General features: G+C 40.5%; 1 protein-coding gene across 14 annotated transcripts in view; it reads left to right on the plus strand.

The window, feature by feature from the left end:
• The window catches only part of LOC141761153 (adhesion G protein-coupled receptor L3), a 234,608-nt gene that overhangs the window by 52,303 nt on the left and 161,836 nt on the right, over window positions 1–20,469 (plus strand). For all 14 annotated transcript variants that reach the window (XM_074624445.1, XM_074624447.1, XM_074624434.1 and 11 more), the window contains exon 3: window positions 10,534–10,756. In XM_074624445.1, coding sequence (XP_074480546.1) covers window positions 10,702–10,756 — 55 coding nt within the window. In that variant the 5' untranslated portion in view covers window positions 10,534–10,701. The remainder of the gene's footprint in view (window positions 1–10,533; window positions 10,757–20,469) is intronic.

The following is a 20,469-nucleotide window of genomic DNA, read 5'->3' on the forward strand; positions in this document are numbered from 1 at the left end:
AGCAATTCACCGCGATGACCCCTGACCCTTGTGTCAACCATGTTTGGACGATTATTTACCTTTTAAATACCAGGTGAATGAGAAAGTCTCATTCAACAAGGAAATGGGCTATTGTTGACTAGCGGTTGGAGTGTTTGAGCTGTTTTTTTCCCCCTACATCTTTCATCCTTAATGTCATGTTTGAGTCTTTTATATAGATGTGCTACATTTAAAGACTATTGTAAGTCAGTTTTTTCCATTCAGGCTGATTTATTCTCATTCAGGTCAAAGCAGTGCAGAGAATAAGTTGTTGAATGTAGACCAACATTCACACTTTAAAGGGTTGGGAGCAAAGGTTAACTCACAGTACAAGAAATAAAGATGGTACAGCTATAGGACTGCACTATGTATTGCAAAACAAAATATACATTTTCTAAAAAGCCAGATTTATTCATATAATGTATTTTCCCTCACTTTGTGTTGAAGTACTTTCAATTTCAGCGGTAAAAAGCCGGACAAAGAAATGATCACAAAAGAATGTATTCCAGTAGTACCGCCAGTGAATCAATAATGTCTCGCAACAAAACACAACCACAATATATCGCCGCATCGATTATTTGTTCACACTTTCATATTGATATTTGCACATTCAGGTATTTTTGCTAGGGCCAGGGCATTTCACACAATAACAGGCTGAGCAGGTTCTAACAAAAGATGTTCTGGCTGAAATGTCAACAGTTAAGCCTCAATAAAAAAGGGCCCTTCGAGTTTTTGCTGTGTAGCAGTGAATCTATTCTGTTCACAAATTATACTGTCACCATGTTACTCACAGGGAGCAACTCATTATGTTAAGATAGCTTTTGGAAACATATTTGAAATGTTATGTCATGTAAGGGTAAAATGATCTCAATGAGACTAATCTAGAGTGAGAGGGAATGCTGGATTCGGTTAAAAAAAAATCTAATTTTCTGTAATTTTAAGTGAGATTATGTAACTTTATAAAGAAGAAATACTACATTCAATTTGGTACTAATACAAAGTTGAACTCATGAGCAATAAAAAACACCCTTTCCTCAACATATTGAAGGGATTTGCTGCTACAGCCAACAATCTAAATTGCTACATTGGTTTTCTGAGTTTCTGACTTCCCTCCCTGCTTTCTTTGTTAACGTATTTCCAGTTTGTCATTTATATATATGAATTGAACATTTAGCGGACATTGATGGATACATAAGTATATTTACACACACCTGTGCTCAAACCACTGGATCTTTTAGTTTCTTTCTTTCTCTCCCCCCCTCCTCTTCCTCTCCCGCTCTGCCTCTAATTGAGCTGTGAGTGGAGTCCAGGTGGAACCCATTTGAATTCCCTGTGGTCGTGACCACTGTGGTTGCTCGTGACACAGTCGTACCTCTCATTTCCAGACCATTTACAACATATTCTTGCCACTGGTAACATTCATGCTGCAATCATTACGCCACCTAGACACAGCGTAGCGATTTGTGGTCAGAAAACACTAACACAGACATGCAGGACCAGATGGAAGGGAGAATTAACATTGTAATCAAGTCTGTATCGAGTGCACGCAGCTTGATACATAATGTACTTGTTGAAAATGTGCATCACATTTTGCCCGGCCAGGGTTGCTCTGCATATCATGTTTTAAGATTTTATTATATTTCCGTGCACTTGGCTCAGCATCAGATATTGAAATGCATGCGCCATTGGGATCAGTGTTATTGACATTGGAATTTGCTGTAACCCCGATCCAGAGGCTGAGCTGAAATTGCTGTTGTTGTTTGTGTGTGTGTGAGTGATTTTTTTTCTCTCTTTTCAAATCTGGCAGGGAATGAAGTGTCTATTGGAAAATTATGCAAATGCAGTTAGAGGGAATACAAATTGAGACCTGAAAAAGTCAAATACAAATAAAAAAAAAAGAAAATAAATGGAGGCGGTTTCTGAGCAGATGCCCTCCAAACGTGGCTCCGCCAAGTTCAGGCCGTGCTGAGAAATGATAGCTGTAATTAGAAAAATGGTCTGGTTGGGCTTTGTTTCTCGTGTGAAAGGGTGTGACCTGTATTGTGTTTCTGTGCGCGCTTTAGAGCTTGTGGTGACGGTGCTTCGTGTGGTTTGCAGCTGTCCTCATATGTTGTCCATTTTGTAAACAGCACAGTGGGTTGTATTAGACGCACGGGCATTTTGTTAGCCAATCAGAAAGAGCCAATTATCAGCTCATTCAGTGTTTGTATTAAATGTCATGGAAATCCATTCAATAATTGAGACATTTCACTTAAAAACACAAATATAAACCTAACGTTAGTGCTAGAGGAAAAATTATGGATTGACAAAGTCCTTAGGATACATTGTCTGGGAACCATGAAGGTCTGCACACAATTTTGTGCCAATCTACCCAGTAGATGTTGAGATACTCCACTGGATAAGTGAAAACTTTGCTGGTGGAGCTAGTTGAAAAGTAATGGGACCATATTATCACACTTTATTAGGAATCATCCTGTGAACACCATGAATATCTGCACAATTTAATGTAAATTTCATGGCAAACCGGCCACAAAATTTCAGTCTGGACCAAAGTGGTGGATCGACAGACAGACAGACATTGCCATCCCTAGAGCTATGCCGCTAACATGGCTAAAAATGATAATACTGTGGCAGGAGAGGTCATGTTTTTTCCCCACATATCCATCATACCCATAACCCTGCCAATATAGTCAACTTGTATCTTGGAAAATTGCTTTTGTCAGCATAATTCATTTGCAATATATTGATGCCGCTGTGTAAGAAGAAATCCATACAGTGCATGGGATTTCCTTTGAGGTCACAGTGTTTCAAATCTATACACCATATCTCTTTGTTTGTTTGTTGGTACATACGATGCAGTTTAGGCCTTTGCAGTCATGTAATGTGCCGCCTTGGGGCTCACATCCAAAATCAAGCCTGGCCAATGCCACATAATGACTTGCAGTGTTTGTGGGCACAGCGTGCCAATTGTTCCTGGTAGGTGATTGATGGCCAACAGGTTAGGTTGTCATGGTAACCTGTCTACCTGAGCCACTACAGTGAGCATCTCCAAATGGCAGACCGCAGTCAGGACCCGGACTTAGTGATGGCTCTATCCAGACCCGTGAACAATTTCTGATCCATTAATGAGAATAAATAAGCATCTTCACGATGTGTTGCTTTAGCGCCTCTGATCCAGTCAATACGGCAGTAGCTTCACTCAACTGAGCCAATCAAATCGATTGTTTACAGTTTGTTTAAGATAAGATAAGATTTTCCTTTATTAGTGCCACAGTGGGGAAATGTGCAGTGTACAGCAGCAAAGGGGATAGTGCAGAAAACAAGAAGCATCAGTAAAAACCAAAAGCAAGATACAATACAGTAAAAAAAGAAAAACAAAAGTAGACAGACATAAAATATGAACAATTTAAATATAAGGAAATATAAAAATAGGAACAATATAAACAAGGGGAAATATTAAAAAAATCATAAAATAGGAACAATATACACAGTATTGACAATAAACAGACTATGAACACAATTGCACAAGTGGCAATATGATATTGCGAGTTGTGCAGCACTTTAATTTTGCACTTTAATTTTGCAGCTGGTAAAGCTGGAGTTAATTTTAATTTCTTTATGTACTTGACGGGTAGCTTCTTCCATAATAATACATCATCATTAATTAGTTGATTTATATTTTATATTAATAATCTGAATCTCCAAAGTAATAAATGCAGTTGGGTAAAAAGTACAATATTGGCTTCCAAAATGTAGTGAAGTGGAAGTATAAAGTAGAAGGAAATAGAAATACTCAAGTACGAATACCTCAAAATTATACTTGAGTAAACATACTTAGTTACATCTTACCACTGTGAAAATGATATGGAAATGCACATTGTTGATTTTATTTGATAGGCGTAGGTGTTGGCTATAGGACGCACTTTAGACATTATTGATTCAGACCTTTGCTGGGAAGAAATTTGAGTACCTGGACGTCTTTGAATTTTAATTGAATACCCCTGCACTATAGCAACAGCAGCTGAATTGAAGGCTGTACGTTGGATTCACTCACTGCAATTCATGACCTTCAAATATCAGCTCATACACATCTTCATCTCTTTCTATTTTCTGTTTTTTTTTTTATTCATCTATGAATCCGTTTCATCCATCTTTCCCATTTATGTCAATGGTTTCCTTTTCTCTCTCTCTCTCTCTGTCCTCCCACCGTCTTATCCTGCATCCTCAGTCTTTACATTCCTCCCTTCATCCCACTTCTTGATAGTCCATCCCTCTCTCTCTCCTTTCCTGCCTATTACCCCAGCCTCTTTGTTTGGGATCCATTTGTGCTGCATTAGGCGAGATATGCTGAGAGAGAGGGACGATATAAAGAAGGAAGACGTGGAGAATGGATGAGCTTTGCATTATAATGGAGAACTGTCTCAAGGCAGATTTGTCCTGCTTTGAAACGATGCATCTATCTGCATTTATTCACCCAAACTGTACGTCCGCTCAGGCCTATGTGCTTTTATATCCCTCCCTTGTGGGAATGTAACCCACCCCCTTTTGTATGCTTGTGTACTGTTAAATATTTGTAATGGTAATTTGTTTTATTTGTTTTGCAGCTAGGTTCTTTTATTGTGTGTCGTAAGTAATTTCCTCTAATGGATCGTGTTTCCATTGTCTTGTAGTTGGGGAAGTGTTTTGTGTGTCAGGAGGGGTTGCGATGCCTTTGTGCACATAGAAGGGAGGAGGAATGGTCCCATTACTTAACCCAAGCCATCAGTCACACTCAACAAGCCTATCATATAGGACCATTCAGAGACTGTGCAGGCTAAAGTTAGCGCCATTATCTGCCTGTCACTGGCTAGCTGTGTTTGGGTCCCTCGTGGAAAACCAATTGTATGAGTGAATGCCTTGCTGCTCACGTTGTCAAGCTCCAGGGATGCGCACGGTGCCTTAAAAAAGAGCACTCTCCATTTACCTTCAGTTTTTTCACACCTTTCAACTCGCATTAGAAAGCATGATTTTGACATTTTCTGCTGTGTTTAGTGTTCTAACATTGACCGCTCAATTTTAAACCATCAGCGAGGTTTGGAAGCCCAACCAAGTGGAAAAAATCCTCTTTAACTCTAGAAGCAAAAAGGACCATCTCGATTTTTAATCATCTCAGCTCATCTCCTCAGATTTCCGAGTGAGTGCTCATCAATCAAACTGTATGCAGACAGTGTGCTTGATTAATATTCATTTTATATGAGACACTTCATTTGCATGAACACACTGTCTGTCTCATAAAAATTACCAAGCCCTCCCCGCCGGTGTGATAAGCATCTGGACATGAAACAGTTGAAAATCTGAGATATGGTATTTAACCCAGCAACACGATCCCACTTCATTACATAGTGTTACGTGGGAGGGCTTCAAGCAGGCGTGACTAGTAACATCATACTTAGTATGTCCCCAATCAGATAACACTGGCGATCCAGTTTCACTTTGTTGCAGAGGCATTGTATGGAATGCGTCTGCATTAATGAGAATCATCTTTGGTTTCCTCAGGTCAGGAAGTGACAGATGGAGAAATGCCCTAAGGTGGTGAAGTGCATCATCGTGATTGCTATCTCACCATTTATGTTGAAATCCGTATCATTTATAAGGTTTAAAATGTATAGTCACAGCTGACCTTAAAATAAAAAAGTTCGGAATCATCTGAGGAGATTTTTCAGATATGTCAAGAATAGTTCAGGTACCACTTAAAAATGCATAGAAGCTTGAAATGAAACCTTTTTTATGACATCACATCAGTAAAGCTGAAACAATATGTTGAAAAACTTAGTTAAAAACTTTTTTAAACAACTTTTTTGATAATCAATTGCTTGTTTCAGTAATTTTCCAGCTTGTCAATTGTCAGTTTTCTTTATTTTATGTGATCATAAATTGTGGGTTTTGGATAATTGGTCAGAAAAAATTAGCAATTTGATAACATATTGGGCTTTATGAAATTGTAATGGGTATTTTTCAATATTTTCTGACATTTTATAGGCCAAATGATAAATAGATTAATTGAAAAAAATGTAAATAATCATTAGTTGCAGCCCTACATATCAGGTAATAGAGTAAGAGAATAATGTATTTCATGATAGGGCTTTTTGTGCAGTGTTATGTTAAAGTCATAATTAGTTTGTTTTGGAGTGAATTTGTTAAACTGTGAAATAACACATTTCTATTGCATTTTGTTAAATAGCCAGGTACTAGGTACGGTCGGGCCATATGACTATATACACTGAGTCTTCTGGTTTATATACCTCGTTTATATTAATATCCGTGGTTGTATCGTGAGCAATGATACAAATCAATAAGCAGGACTGCTTTATGGCAATATTGGGTTCACAGCATTTTTGCTTCAGTGTGTTGTAATACCATACATGTACTTTTATTGGATTATATTTTGATATATATTCATAGTCAATATAAAATTACATACAGCATGGTGAAACAGTTTATGCATATCGCCCGCACATAGCAACAATACTCAGTCTCTACCACTTTTATTGTAAATTACAATACACTGTCACATAATGCTCTGACAGTCCATTACATGAGGAAATGGAAAAAGCATTTGGATTCATGAATCACACTTGACATTTCAATGAACACAGTAAAAAAAAAGTACTCCCAATAATCACCACATTGTGTACGGCCTCTCGTTCTTTTCCGAATTTGGCTTGTTCTTTTCGAGCCAGAGCAGTGCTGCTGTTCAGCAATCACAGTGGAGCGACGGTGACTCATATGTAAACTGCTAGTTGTTTTATTTAAATATGAAAAGTATATGTAAAAAGCATGTAAAACAATTGGCATACTGTACTTTACTTCTGGCAAACTCCTCTTGCACTCAGGAGTTAGAGAAAGTAAGAAAAAGGCAGCCAGAGACAATATACAGCAAGAAGGATGACCGTGCTTATATCAAATATAGGAAATGGCCCTTAACAAAATGTCCATACAGTATATTATGACTTTCTTCATTTGTTTTTGTGTAGAATTTATTTTGGTTTCCAGCTTGCCTTCCTGAGAAATGTTTATTTCTGGTGTTGTGTCATTGATAAAGCACAGTCACAAATCATGCCTAATTACAACGCGACACGTTTGACTCTCACCCAACACACCCTTTTTCACAGCATCCATTTTGACATGCAATAGTGGGGTAAACACAGGTGTTACCAATGATGCTAATTAGGGCTGCGTTCCATTCAGGTCAAAACTGAGTCAGGCTGCTGCTATCGTGCATGTCGGCTCACTGGAAAGGCTCTGCCACACTAAACGGGACGGAACCTTTAATTAATTTCATTAATTAAACTTGTGTGTGCCTGCTATTTCATGTCTGCCGTGGAAAAAAAAGGTCTATTTGAGAAGCACAGGAGCGTTATCAATGTCAAGAATGCGAGAAGTCTTTAGTAATAAAGCTCCTCTTATAGCTTTTAACACTGAAATCCTGTGCGAACACCTTTACACATAGGTGTTTTTAATCATTTGCAATATTACCACTCATAGTGAATGTATAATTTGAATTTACATTTACATATGAAAAAAAAATCCACTCTATTTTCTTTAGTATTTTCACTCTCAATTACTCCCAAGCCCCTTGAATGCAGCTTTCATTTCAAGATCCAACTTAAATCAAGCTACTGTCGGTTCCATTACCCTCAACGCTCTTTCCCTCACATTCATCTTTTTCTCCAAGTGATTGATGCGAGACATATTTCCCCCCCGATCAACTACTCCTGTTACCATATCACCTGGCTCTGTTTTGCTGTAACTAGATAGAAAAGTCATTTAATTAAGTCTGTCAGGTTTCATCTCGGCCCCTTTGGCACACGTACGATCACTAAAAATCACAAAAAACAACAACATCGTTGATTAGAAAAAGTCGTCGTGCAGGAAACAGCGAGGCAGTAATGAAGTCTCCTTGATGTGGCTGAGAACAGGAGCCGCGGTCGCTGCTAAATGTTGGCCAACTTATCTAAGGGAGTTATCCTAAATCCCCCTCAGAGTAAGTACCCTTGAAACGTCAGTACCATAATGTATCATAAGGCTCCTTCTGGAATACAAGACGAGTTGGCAATACCGGACTACCGCTTCTGTCTTTCTTTTTTTTTTCTTTTTTTACTCTTCTTCTCTCTTTTTTTTCGGATTGAACTGGGTCCAAGCCCTCCTCATAAATATGTATTTTATGATGTGTTCTTTTGGCGGTTCCTCTACCTAAGCCCACACATTTTTATTTTTTTTGGAGAGCAAATTAACGACTGTGATAGTGAAGTGTTTTTCATTTTATGTGATAATTTCTAAGTAACACCTGTGCAAGTAGTCGCTGCTTTATCGGTTGTGCTGTGAGATATGGCGCATGGAATCGCACTCACACATACACACACAGATACATGCACACGGTGATACAAATTCTCATTGTCTTCCGCCATAGAAACAGCCCCTATCTCCCCACATTTCTTTTCTTTTGACACTGTGGGTGCAAACCTGCAAAAAAAAAAAAGAAAAGCCCATATGCCATGAAATATATTTCCAACATGTTGTGCCTGTGCCTCCTTTTTTTTTAGTCTGTACCTCCAATTTAGAAAATGTCCTACAACATAAACTTCAGGTCCAATTTGCCGCTTGGACAGTGTATTTAAATGTGATTATTCCTGCAATAATGTGTTTTTTTGTCAAGGGAGTCACAGCATCTGATTTGATGTCATATTTAATTTAGCTCTCCCGCAGCTGTCAGAGCGTTTTATTAAAAGCGCTGTTTACCCACAAGGATGATCAAATAGACTCTTTCACACAGCTGCTTTAATGTCTTAAAATACCTGCCATCATATATATATATATATATACACAAAGAATGAAGTCAACAACTCAGTAGATGTGGTTCAGGCGAGTTCTTTCAAGCTGTAGTTTTGTTGCACTCGTGGCCTTCTGCTAAGACTTTGCTGATGAGCACACCGACTTTTAACCTCTTAATATTGCCCAAATGGTCTGTTTATGCAGAAATAGGCTTGCTGCCCTTCTCTTAAACCCATTAATATCTGCTCCAAAAAAATCAGATTGCTCTAATCTCGGATTTTTGCATGGGTATTAAGAGCTAGATTTTGAGAAGGGGAAATGTCACTGTGACATAGGCAGCATAACTCCATGCAGGGATGGACGTGAAAAGTCTGATGAAAGGATATTTTAAAGTAGTGTTGGTATAATTTGATATGTTGATGTCAGTCATCTTCCCCAGTGCCGTGTCCTTTTAATGCAGTGCTCACATTTTGACCTTTTTCGTATCAGAATTTCTGGCGTCCCACAATGGAATTAACTCCCCTGCAATATTAAAATGCACTATGGAATGTGCTTGTGTATAGAGTAAGGCGGCATTGTGTGCACTCGTTGGCTCGTATCATTTTGCAGAGATTATATTTCAGCGGGAGATCATGGCTGATAGTGGATAATAGAGGGGTTTGGATTGGCTTATCATTAAAGCTGACTTAACCTTAATATCATGATATGGGGATAATCCTGAGAATCTCATCAGAATATAGTACAAAAAAAAGTACCCTCATCTAACAGTGTTTTTCTATATTCATACTTCACTTTTGGGATGTGGAGTTGCAAGTTTTCACGCACCATTTTGTGAACATTGACACATCCTAAGTGTCGATCTCACGGCAGCAGTCACAAGCCGACACCATATAAATCACATTTGATGTTCATTCAATTTCCGTTAACTAGCAATAGCTCAGCGATGACTTCATCCAGTGTCAGGAGTTCACCGGTGGCGGTGCTCCCACGAGCTTAAAGGAGGTCAAGGGTTAGATCTGGATCTTTCAGCCTCTTCAGAGAGGATCTGGTTCGCCATCTTGTTGACTGGAATTTTTGGAGCAAAGCCCGCGAGCACAGTAGTCGTTTTTCTTAGGCCGTGCAAAAAAACATTCACAGGTGCAACAACTCAAGCTGTGAAGTTATGGCTCATGCCCACAGGAAAGGGAAAACACTGCCACGTTTCTTATGTCAATTACCATCAGGGCCTTGCACGAACACACACAAGGTCTGGAGCACATACAAGCAAAGTCATATACTCCATGCATACCGCCAAAGCCCCAAAGCAGCATGCGCGTCAACGCTCACTCCTTGTCTCTCTGTGGGAGTGATTTGCTGGTTAGGTGGGGGAGTTAACACGTTGATGAGCAAACAACAACAGAATATATGAAAATACATTTTGTGGTTCACACTGTTTTAGTGTGTTTGGTTGATCACACCCGGTATGAGATCAGCCGACAGGAGATTGAGCAACTTGCGGCGTGTCACTTGATGACAACTTGAAAACCCACGATTGCCATAAGGACTGCGTGCGAGGATGATAAAGAAACAGTGCATCCATCTGTTGTGTTTCTTACTGGAAAAGACGCATTGTGCCTGTAAATGAACAAACAAGTCATTCATTTTAAAGTCTTCTGTTCAGCTAACATGTATATATATTTTTTTTGTTTTTGTTTTTCACGACAGATTTTGGACGGCATCTGGCACCAGAGCAACAGGACTTGTGGTCTTGTGGGAAGAGCGGCACAGTGGAGGGAGCCGTGCCATAAAGGAAGCACCCGATTCGGGCATTCGCCAGCAAAAAGACTGAACTCAACTGGGACCTTCAGCAGCGGGCGGTAAGAGGAGGAGGCCATGTGGACCGCACGCCTGCTAGTCCTCGCCAGCCTCTTCGCACCAGCCGCTCTGGGTGAGTTTGGCTCATTAGAGCTGTGTTTGTCCGTGTTTGTGTCTATGTGGAGCAGATGTAGGCACAAAACAAAGGCTACCTCTTGCATTTTGTGACTGGCGTGGTTTGACGCCGTATCATCCTCTTGCTATTTAAGTGCCAGAATCTGTCAGCCAACTGCAATAGAAGCCTCTGACATTACGTCCGTCTCCTTTTTGGGCGTCTATAGCTCCTCTCGCTAATTAGTTTTTTTTTTTACTCCTTAAACTCCCTGAAACTTTCTACACTTTTCTTATTTGCGCTCTTTTGTCTGCTCCTTTTCTCTGATTTCTATCTATTTTTAGATCCGTCCCTCTTCCTCCCGTCTCAGTCTCTTGCTCTCCTGGCGATAGGACACGAGCTGAAATTAATTTCAAAGAACCATTAACACCGCATCGGCTTTGTGGTGCATGTTTAGCATAGCGATAATTGCAGAAGGAGAGAAAAAAAAAAAGAGACTTATTTTATCATTTCATGCATTAAGATCTCAAGATTAAGCTGCAAGGATTCTCTTTTCTCACATCTCGGTAAACGGAAACCGCCGTTGTTTTTCCAGCGTTTCCCTTTGGCCTTCTGCGAATTGTTTCAGAGGCAAACTAAATGAAGTCATTTAAATTCTGATTAAAAGAAATCAGTGGTGGTGGTCGGGTGGTTTGTGGGTGTGTGGAAGTGTGTGTGTGTGTGTGCGCGGACGGGGCGGTTGGTCACAATCAAGTAGGGTTTAGATGTAGGGAGTGTTGGGAGTTGGGCAATAGCCCATAGCAATGTTAATTTGATATGGCTAAAACCATTAATGAGAGATTTGAAGCTAATTGGATTGTTTTTGTGCTGCGATATGTACGCACGGCGGAGGCAACCGGGTTCACCATTGAGAGCTAATGAAAGCAAGCTCTCCGGCATCGTTAGTTTTGCCTTAATGCTCAATAGAAAGAGGTCAAGGGACAGCAATATGTCATGCATTTCTCTTTAGAGAGCTATTGACCAGACGTTGAGGCATTATGAGGCAGCTGATTTAGTGTGAGTCAGCCAAAAGAGTCACGCAGACAGACCATGAGGACCAATAGGTTGCAGTTTTAAAGTGGAACTGAAATTAAAATTAATTTTTGACAAAATATAACAACATATACTTTTTTTTTTTTTTAATTTGTGTACTTATTTGCACACTTTTTAATTACCAGAAAGAAAACTAATATTTACTTTCCTGCAGTGATAGCACCCACGACATAGGTGTGTCGTTATTTATTAAAATAATGTCCATTTTTTCCATTTTTCTTTCAGTTCCACTTCTTGTGGTCTCAAGATGTGTCAGTTTTTCAAGATTCCTTCAACGATTATTAACCATTGGTCTTGCGTCCATTTTCTCCCAAGTTCCTTATAATAGCCATTTTACCTTGCTTTTAATACTATTTTACCATATATCACGTCTTAGTACAATTTTATTCTGAGAAATATCATAACATATCCCAGTATTTGCTGTAACACTCAAAAACAATTTCAAAGCATATGTAAGCACACAAACCTACAGCATATGCTGTTTGGAGTGACACGCAGGCAAGCATATCCATACACAGGAGAACCATATAGTAGATTGCCTGTGTTAGGTCAGTGTTATTGGTCATTATTGTTTTGACCTCTTGACCTTGTATTTGATGAGCATTCACTCTAAAGTGCTCTCTACAACAGATGTGTCAATCACACTCTCGACCTATCCATGTGAATCTTCTGTCTGTCTGCCGCGTTTTGGCTGCACTTTCAGACATTATTATTATTATAAGTGTACACTGTTCTAACTTCGTAGAAATCTATCGTCCACAAACACCATCGGAACAAAAAAGCATTTAAGCTTGTCTTGGGATTAAAGAGGTCCATATTGATGGTCCATTGGCTGGATAAATACTAACTGTAGGACAGTCAGCCTCAACCAATTAGAACGTGTCATGGGGGATTGATGTGCGGTGGTTTAAAGAAGACGGACGTCTGAGAGATGCGTCTGAAACGTGTCCGCCGTAGACACTCTGTGACAGCCAGTTTAATTAAAGGTGCAATGTGTAATATATGGCCTGAATTTTATTTCAAAACATTCACAAAATGAACTAACATTATCAACAGAACGTGAAGAAGTGGCAATGTTGATGTTATGTCAAAGACGTCTATGTATTATGTTGCAGAGATGTCAACTGAAATGAACATGCTAAGCAGCTAGCCCCGGCCCATCCTGTCTTGTTATACCACTGGTGCCTCGAGAGGCGATAGTGAGTCACTGTAGCGTCCTGTCTGCCCTTAGTCCACCATGAGAAGTTTATGGGATTAAATCCAACGTGGCAGAAAGGAGAAAAAATTACTCGAACCTTGCCTCGTCCTCCCTGCTGCCAGGAGACTACAGTACTTGGCCGGTAGTAGAGCGTGCGGCAGCTCCAGGAGACGGAGACGGACCTTGCGATCAGCAAACTTTCTGTTGCTGCCGATACACAGCTTAGATCCAGCGCACCAGCAGCCCGCTGTGACTCCCGGCGCCGGGGTTTTTCGCCAGCTGAATCCAAGCCACCACAGCCGCCAACTGAAGCTCCGTCCCCCGGAGTCGCCGCACGCTCCCCTCCCTGCTCCCCTTTTGCCCTGCTGGTAGTTAGTAGTCGGCTTGTTTTTTAAACTGCTGACTGTAAATTTAGATTGTATGGACCTAGTAGTAGAGGTGAAATGCTGACCCTCATTTGTTTGAAGTGGCTAGGTATTACACGTTGTACCTTTTTAAAGGAAGTAAGTTGTGTTTTCGCTTGTTTTAGCCTATTTACCAAAAATCTAATTTACCTCATATTTCTGCAGTATTACGTTTTCTGAGCATACCATCGTTTTCTGTATCGGTGACAGTATTTTCCTACCTTCCAGCCTACCATTGCTTTTAGTTTATGTCAGTCTGGTATGAAAGGGTTGGAAAAAGCATTCATCAATCTTAAAAGCAGTTTGAACCATTTGGAAAAATGGTCAGCAGCAATGCATGCATGATTTGTCATAAATGAGCTGAAGCATTCAAAAACACCTGCACAGTCCTCCCTTTAAATCAGTCATTCTGCTTTGTTACTCATACCACAACAATCAATCACACATTGATCCCATAGGAATAAGTGACATCCAACTGACACCATCTAGAAGCTATTGTTTTCGTTGCTGTAACTAATGCCCTAAAGGAACCACATTTGAGCATTTTGGGTCTGTTTGAACCCCAGATGAAGTGGTTGACATCCCGAGTAAATAATTTGGCAGTTTTACTTAGAAAAAGCAATCATTTAACACCCACCCCAACCCTGATGCTATAAGCAGACACGTCCAGATGTTGCCAGTGAATTGTTCTGCAGCTGGGGAAGCTTTAGTGGGAATATTCACCACGATGTCATTGTGCATGTTTCTCCCTGAGAGTGTTGAGAATGTGTACTCGGGGGGGATGCTGGCCTACTTTGGGATCTACAGTCCCTTTTGTCTATATGCAGTCAGGCACAGGCTTGCACACACATGTGCACGGATGAATGGAATCAAACACAGGGAATAGCACTTTTCTTTTTCTGACACACATGCCAAATTTCACATCTAATAATCACAACATGCGTGCAGGAAAATGCACACCGTGTTAGCTAAGAGTCTGCAGATTGGAGCTGCACAGCGTCCTGCCCTTTCTTGTCTTTATTTGTATGTCAACACGTACCCAGCTGTCTGACATTTTACACTTGTCTGAGGAAAAATGAGGAATATTTCTGGACAAGCGTGATGAAATAAAGTCAAAGATAAAATGCCGCTTAAGGAGCAGCGGGGATTTGTCGCTGTGTGTGGGTTGAGTTATGCCTCTTTTGTTTGTGTGTGTGCTTGTGTAAGGGCTTGCATGTGATCCCTTTGTATGTGTGTAAGTATAGCTACAAAGTCTCGCAAGATTAATAAAAAACGTTCTATCAGAGATGCTGTCGCTGGGTTGAAAAATAAGTAAAACGCACCCCTGTCATTGTTTTGGATACAGTGAATAACAATGAAAAAGCAATGTCCCAAACACTCTGGCCATGCCTGAGCAGCACATTAATCATGCGTTTCTGTGCATGTAAAATGCTCCAGGAAGGGTTTTATATTCATTCCACTTAATACCCCCCCACGGAATCGGAGACAGAGCGCCTATAATGGATGACGGCTCGTGGACCAATCGTGGAGATGAAAGCGTGAAGTCTGACACATATTTTTCATGGTCAGATATGAGTGCATACATCAAGCCTGGAAGCAGATATCGTCCTGCCGGGGGGGGTGGGATAGGTACGTAATGAGGGATGGATGAGACAACGAGGCAGATGTGTGCCCGACGCACCTGTTCAGCATATACTGTATGTGTTTGCAGAATTTTGTAGAAAAATGGCAGGTAAGTGGCAATTGTGCAAAAGGGGCTAAGAAAGAATGAACATAAAACATCCATCTTGCTTTTGTCTTTCCCTTTCTTTCATTCATATAGTCCAGTACGAAGTTGAATACAAGCCAACATACAGGCACCTTCCAAACACCCTCTGTCGCTCACGTTGAGATATCCGCAACAATATGCGAAGGATCGCTGTATCTAACCAAAACAAGGGCATTAAACTGCGACGTCAGTCTTGCTGTTCCCGTACGGATCCACTTAATTAATCTCCTTGTGCCAGGGCACCGACTCCATCCGCCAAGGCGTCCCCGGATTTGCCTAATTTGCTTAATTAATTAAACAAATGATTTATTTGTGCTCATATTTCAAAGCGGGAGAAACTTCTTTGTAGAGCCCACTGAGGCATGTACTGTTTTGTTGTGGCTGTGAGATGCCTCTTGAAGCATTGAAAATAAGTGGGCTTTGGAGTGGGTGGATGTCAATCATTCGTTTGCAGCGGCATATTGTACAGGCAGCTAGAGTAGTAAGTTATATATGCATTTGAATACGACATTAGATTAAGAAAACAAACTTTTGACAGTGTCTGGGTTTTATAAAGGTGAAATAAAGGCAGGATTAGGGTTACATTGTTTCTCTCTGGTGAAAATAAACAGAAAAAGAGTTTAATGACTGTGGGTTTTGTGCAGCCAAAGAAAACAGGCCTTATGTATTTTGAGGTGTCATATGAGTGGGTGGTGGTAGGCTACAGAAGTTACAGAGGTCAGCCAAGAAAATTGGGAAAACTTTGTGCAGTGCTGTGCATTGTGTACCGACCTCAACTACCAACTGATTCCCAACCAATAACTACATACACTATCCGATTCCAAATTAGTGTTTCTAGTGTTTGACTGAGCTCAGATTTTAAGCACAATCACATAATAAACCTAATTTGTTATTACCACAGCAGATTATAAAGTGTTGCAGGTCAGGCCCAAGTCAAGTGTCAAGTCAAGTCACTTCTGTTCTTTAGGTCCCGTTATGCATACTGTCCTCATACAATATGTACAGTACATTTTGCATATACATATAGCAAATGTCATGTAATGAATTGCTGAATTATTGTATACAAAACATATATTGTAGTATATTGTGTGACAGTGGCCATAAATCATGTCAGAAAAAAATGCAAAAACAACAACCAGAAAACATAGAATGGTCATATACCAAACATATAATAGTAGATTTTTTTAATTTTTAGTCTAACAAGCCTTCAAGCTAAGAGTCTACAGCCATGCTCGCGGCCTCTGTGAGGCTGTAATTGGACGTGGGCACTTTAAGCTAAATGCTAACATCAGCATGGCAACATGTTCTTAATGACAATGCCAACATGTTGATGCTTAGCAGGTAATGTTTAGCATGATCACTATCTTGTTGTACTTGGAATGGGTTAAATTGGCTGAAAATTCGACCTAATGATACCACTAGAGGTAAAGTCAAGGGATCATCAACGTGATCACAATTCATCCTGAGTTGATTGATCAAAATTGATGGTAATCCATCCAATAGTTGTCAAGATATTTCTCTCAAAGACACAAATGTCAACCTCATGGTGAAGCAAGAGGAAAAGTCAGGAGTCTGGAGCCCATGAATGTCTATAAAATAGAATGGCAATCTATCCAATAGTTGTTGAGATATTTCAGTCTGGACCAAACTGGTGGACGGACTGACATCACCATCCCTAGAGCCACACTGCCAGCATGGTTAAAAACTCTTATTTCCAGCCTCGTTTGTGTGTTTATCTTGTTAGGACATTGTGCTAGTTGTGCAAGATAGCATGCCTCAATGCGGGTTTGAAAATGTGTACAACGTCCCTCAAACTGGAGCTTGGAATGTGGTATGCACTGCACATATTGGGGCAATAAATGTCAAGGCAAGGCCACGAAAGCACTAAACAGGCGCAGGCAGAAAAACATTGGCTCCTTCCCGTTGACATAGGTATGTCCCTGGTGCATGGTCACTGCACTTGATCTGTGCTGGCATGAAAATATAGCACCATACGGGATGATGATGGAAATAATTCAGTGCAGTCTAAAGTATAGGCATGATTAGACAGATATGTTTTAAAAAATGAGTTGGTTTTGAGCACCAGGAGAGTTCTGATTTGAGATCCAGACATTTTAATCTAATGATAGAGCAATTTATTGTTGGCAAAATGTATAGTTTAAATAATCTTGTTCCTTGACTTTCACATAAAAGTTTGATCACTTTGAAAACGGTTTTGATGAGATTCTTAAAAATGCCCTGGGTTTAATGTTTAATGTTTGTTTTTTTTTATTCACAACTCTTTTCCTGGAAATGGATTATGCTTCTCCCATAAGCCACACAAGGCTTCCTGAAAATAGATAATAGTGTTGCAGTTATGGTGAAAAATGACTTGGTTTATACCTACCCTAAGGGTGGCCTCCACAGCTGTCATTTGGATGCCAGTTTATTTCTTTCTGAATGCTTTTTGTATAGCAGTTTTAGTGAGTTTTGTTTTGTCAGGACGTGGCCTTATTTGAATAGAGTTGTTAGATTTGAATTTAAAGTAAATATACTGGATTTAAAATCCACTTTTCTTTTGTTTTCACTTTCAGTTTCCACTTCCGTGTTATCCCTAGTAACAATGTGTGTGTCATTTGGCATGGCGCGCAGAAATCCCCTTCTCTTTTTATGCTCTTCTATAATGAGTGAAAAATCAATACCTGCTTGATCTGGGGAATAAAAGAATGGCCTTTCCTGCCCATGGCACCAGTAGACATTGCCAAATTGCTGTCAGAACTTGCAACCCAAGAGGAATGGATGACAGCAACATTAAGAATGGCAGGGTGGGGTTAAATACCTCTGCATGTTTTATAGATGTCAGTACCGGGACCTGTGTATATCTTCCAAATAAATGAATTAGACTCCCCATTCATTCAGCTCGGTTGCACAGGCATAATTTGGTAAGCGCTGAGTGATGCCATTTAAAGTGGACTTGCAGCTGGCCGAATGGTGTTTAATGAGGACAGATATTGACAGCAAGGTCAAGTGGCAGTGGATGTTAGTTTACATTAGGCCACATAATGTGCGCGTGTGCGTATAGTGCACGTATGTGTTTGTGGTGTCGGGCGGAGCGGAGAGAGAATTGCGAAGTAACCCCGCAGACCAGCACACAGTGCAAAAATGGTGGGCGTGCAATACCACAGGGTTTCCCACACTGCATAGCAGCAGGGGTCAGGCAGTAATTTAGGGTGTGGGCGGAATGTGAGGAGCAGGAAGGGCAAACAGAGACCACGCAGAGAGACAATGCAGCGACCTATGCTTTACTCAATTTACGAAATTAATTACTTTCTCCTTCCTACTGCGAAATCTTTTACGAGCAACATATGCTTTTCATCTGCATCCACATACAGTACATGTTTGCATTCCGATGACGCAGTCGGCGCTGCGATCGACCGGGCAGATGATTACATGTTGCAGTGTTAGACACTACGGTGCTGTATATGCAAATGTATCAGCTTTTGTAGGATTGGCCCCTTAAGCTCCGTTTCCACCATAAGGCTTTCACAATCATGGGTGTGGGGATGACAGTGGGTGAGTGAAGCACAGTGAGGTTGTCTGGCATGATGAATTGTTGCTGCAGCGGCAGCATATGATTACAATACATGCCTCAAGGCCATATTATATGCATATTTGTTAATTATTCAGATTAGATTCTTCCTTTTTTAAACCACATGTTGCTAATAACATGCATTGAGAACTAGATGTTTTTCTTATGTGTGGGTGGGTGGGTGTTGGCTTGGGGGTGAGGGCTGTGTATCTCACCCTCTCAGAAGATTCAATATGTATCTACTGAAGATAAGGTCACAGATAAATTTGTAACAATGTGATATACTGTACCGCGATCCAAAGCCCACTGATACAATTTGACTCTGCTGCTATTAGGATTTATTGTTCTAACTTTTTTTGTTATAAAAATGTGACTAAAATAAATCAATAATTTTTTTTATCTCAAATAATGAATCAGAAATGCCCCAGAAAATTATAAGTAGGTGTTTCCCCCTGTTTCCAGTCTTTGTGCAAAGCTAAACTAACGGGCTACTGGCAGTTAGGGATGTCACGGTGAGGACATTTTCACACCAGTTCATAAACTTGTGACAACACCGGTATTACTTATCACACTGGACATTTTACAAGAACAGATGATACTCAATATATGTAGCGCACTTACTTTGATCTTTATTGTCGGGTGGCTGTGTGTCTGGCCTCTCCAGTCGAGCTTTTGCTGCGGAGGCCACAGGTTTCCACGCCGTGCACACAGGCGGTGACAGCTCCGTTCTCTGTAAGGCGATTGCTTTATTAACGTTATGGTTCCCTTGTTGCATTGTGTTTAAATCCAAAATATTGCCAAATAGGCACTTTTGCTTTTCGCTTTGACACAAAATCCTCCGCCATCTTCTTGTCCGTCAACTCTCTCTCGTTCCATGTGTGAAATCTGACTATTGCTACTCTGTCTTGGGACTCCGTATGGAGCAGACTCTTTCACTCTGTTTGTAGCGTCCGTCGTCCGACTATGTATTGACGACATGGCGCTGATACACTGCACAATCAGTGTGTGCCTTAACACCGGGTAACACCGACTACCGTGGCAAGCCTACTGGCAGTAGCTTCATATTTAACAGACAGATATGAGTGGTATTCATCTTCTGATCTAGCTCTCCTCCAAAAAGTGAATAAAATGTCAACATGTACGTGGTGGTCTGATATTTCTCCTAGTGTGGATATGTATGACACATGCTAGAGGCATATAGGAGTGCAGAAAGAGAGAAGACAGTTACTTGGAAAGATTTCTTTGCTGAATGTCACACAGACTTTGGGTCAGATCTGTGGTTGTGTATTGATGTAGCTGAATCTCTGACTCTTGCATCGGTTTCCAGAATCGGTTTATCTTAGACCCCCCTACTATCTATCCATCTATCTATCCATCTAGCTATCCATCTAGCTATCCATCTAGCTAGTGAGCTAGCTCTATCTGTGTCTGTTCGTCTTTCATATAAGCGAGACTATTGATCAAGTCGTGCGGTTTTTGGCATTGTTCGGTGACATTGAGACATGCGGATCTCATTTCAAGGGAAGCTGCCTACTTCAGCTTATGTAACATGTTGCTTAACACAACAGCAAACAGTGAAGCCCTTTTTCCAGTTGCCCCAGATGAAATACACTGGCACTTTCTGTTGATGGAAAAAGTCAACATAATGGCACCCTGTCCCCAGAACAATAAAGCAGGCTCATAAATGGAAGACCATATTCTTTT

The sequence above is a fragment of the Sebastes fasciatus genome, chromosome 22 (assembly GCF_043250625.1).
Source record: "Sebastes fasciatus isolate fSebFas1 chromosome 22, fSebFas1.pri, whole genome shotgun sequence".
In the NCBI taxonomy this organism is placed as follows: Eukaryota; Metazoa; Chordata; class Actinopteri; order Perciformes; family Sebastidae; genus Sebastes; species Sebastes fasciatus.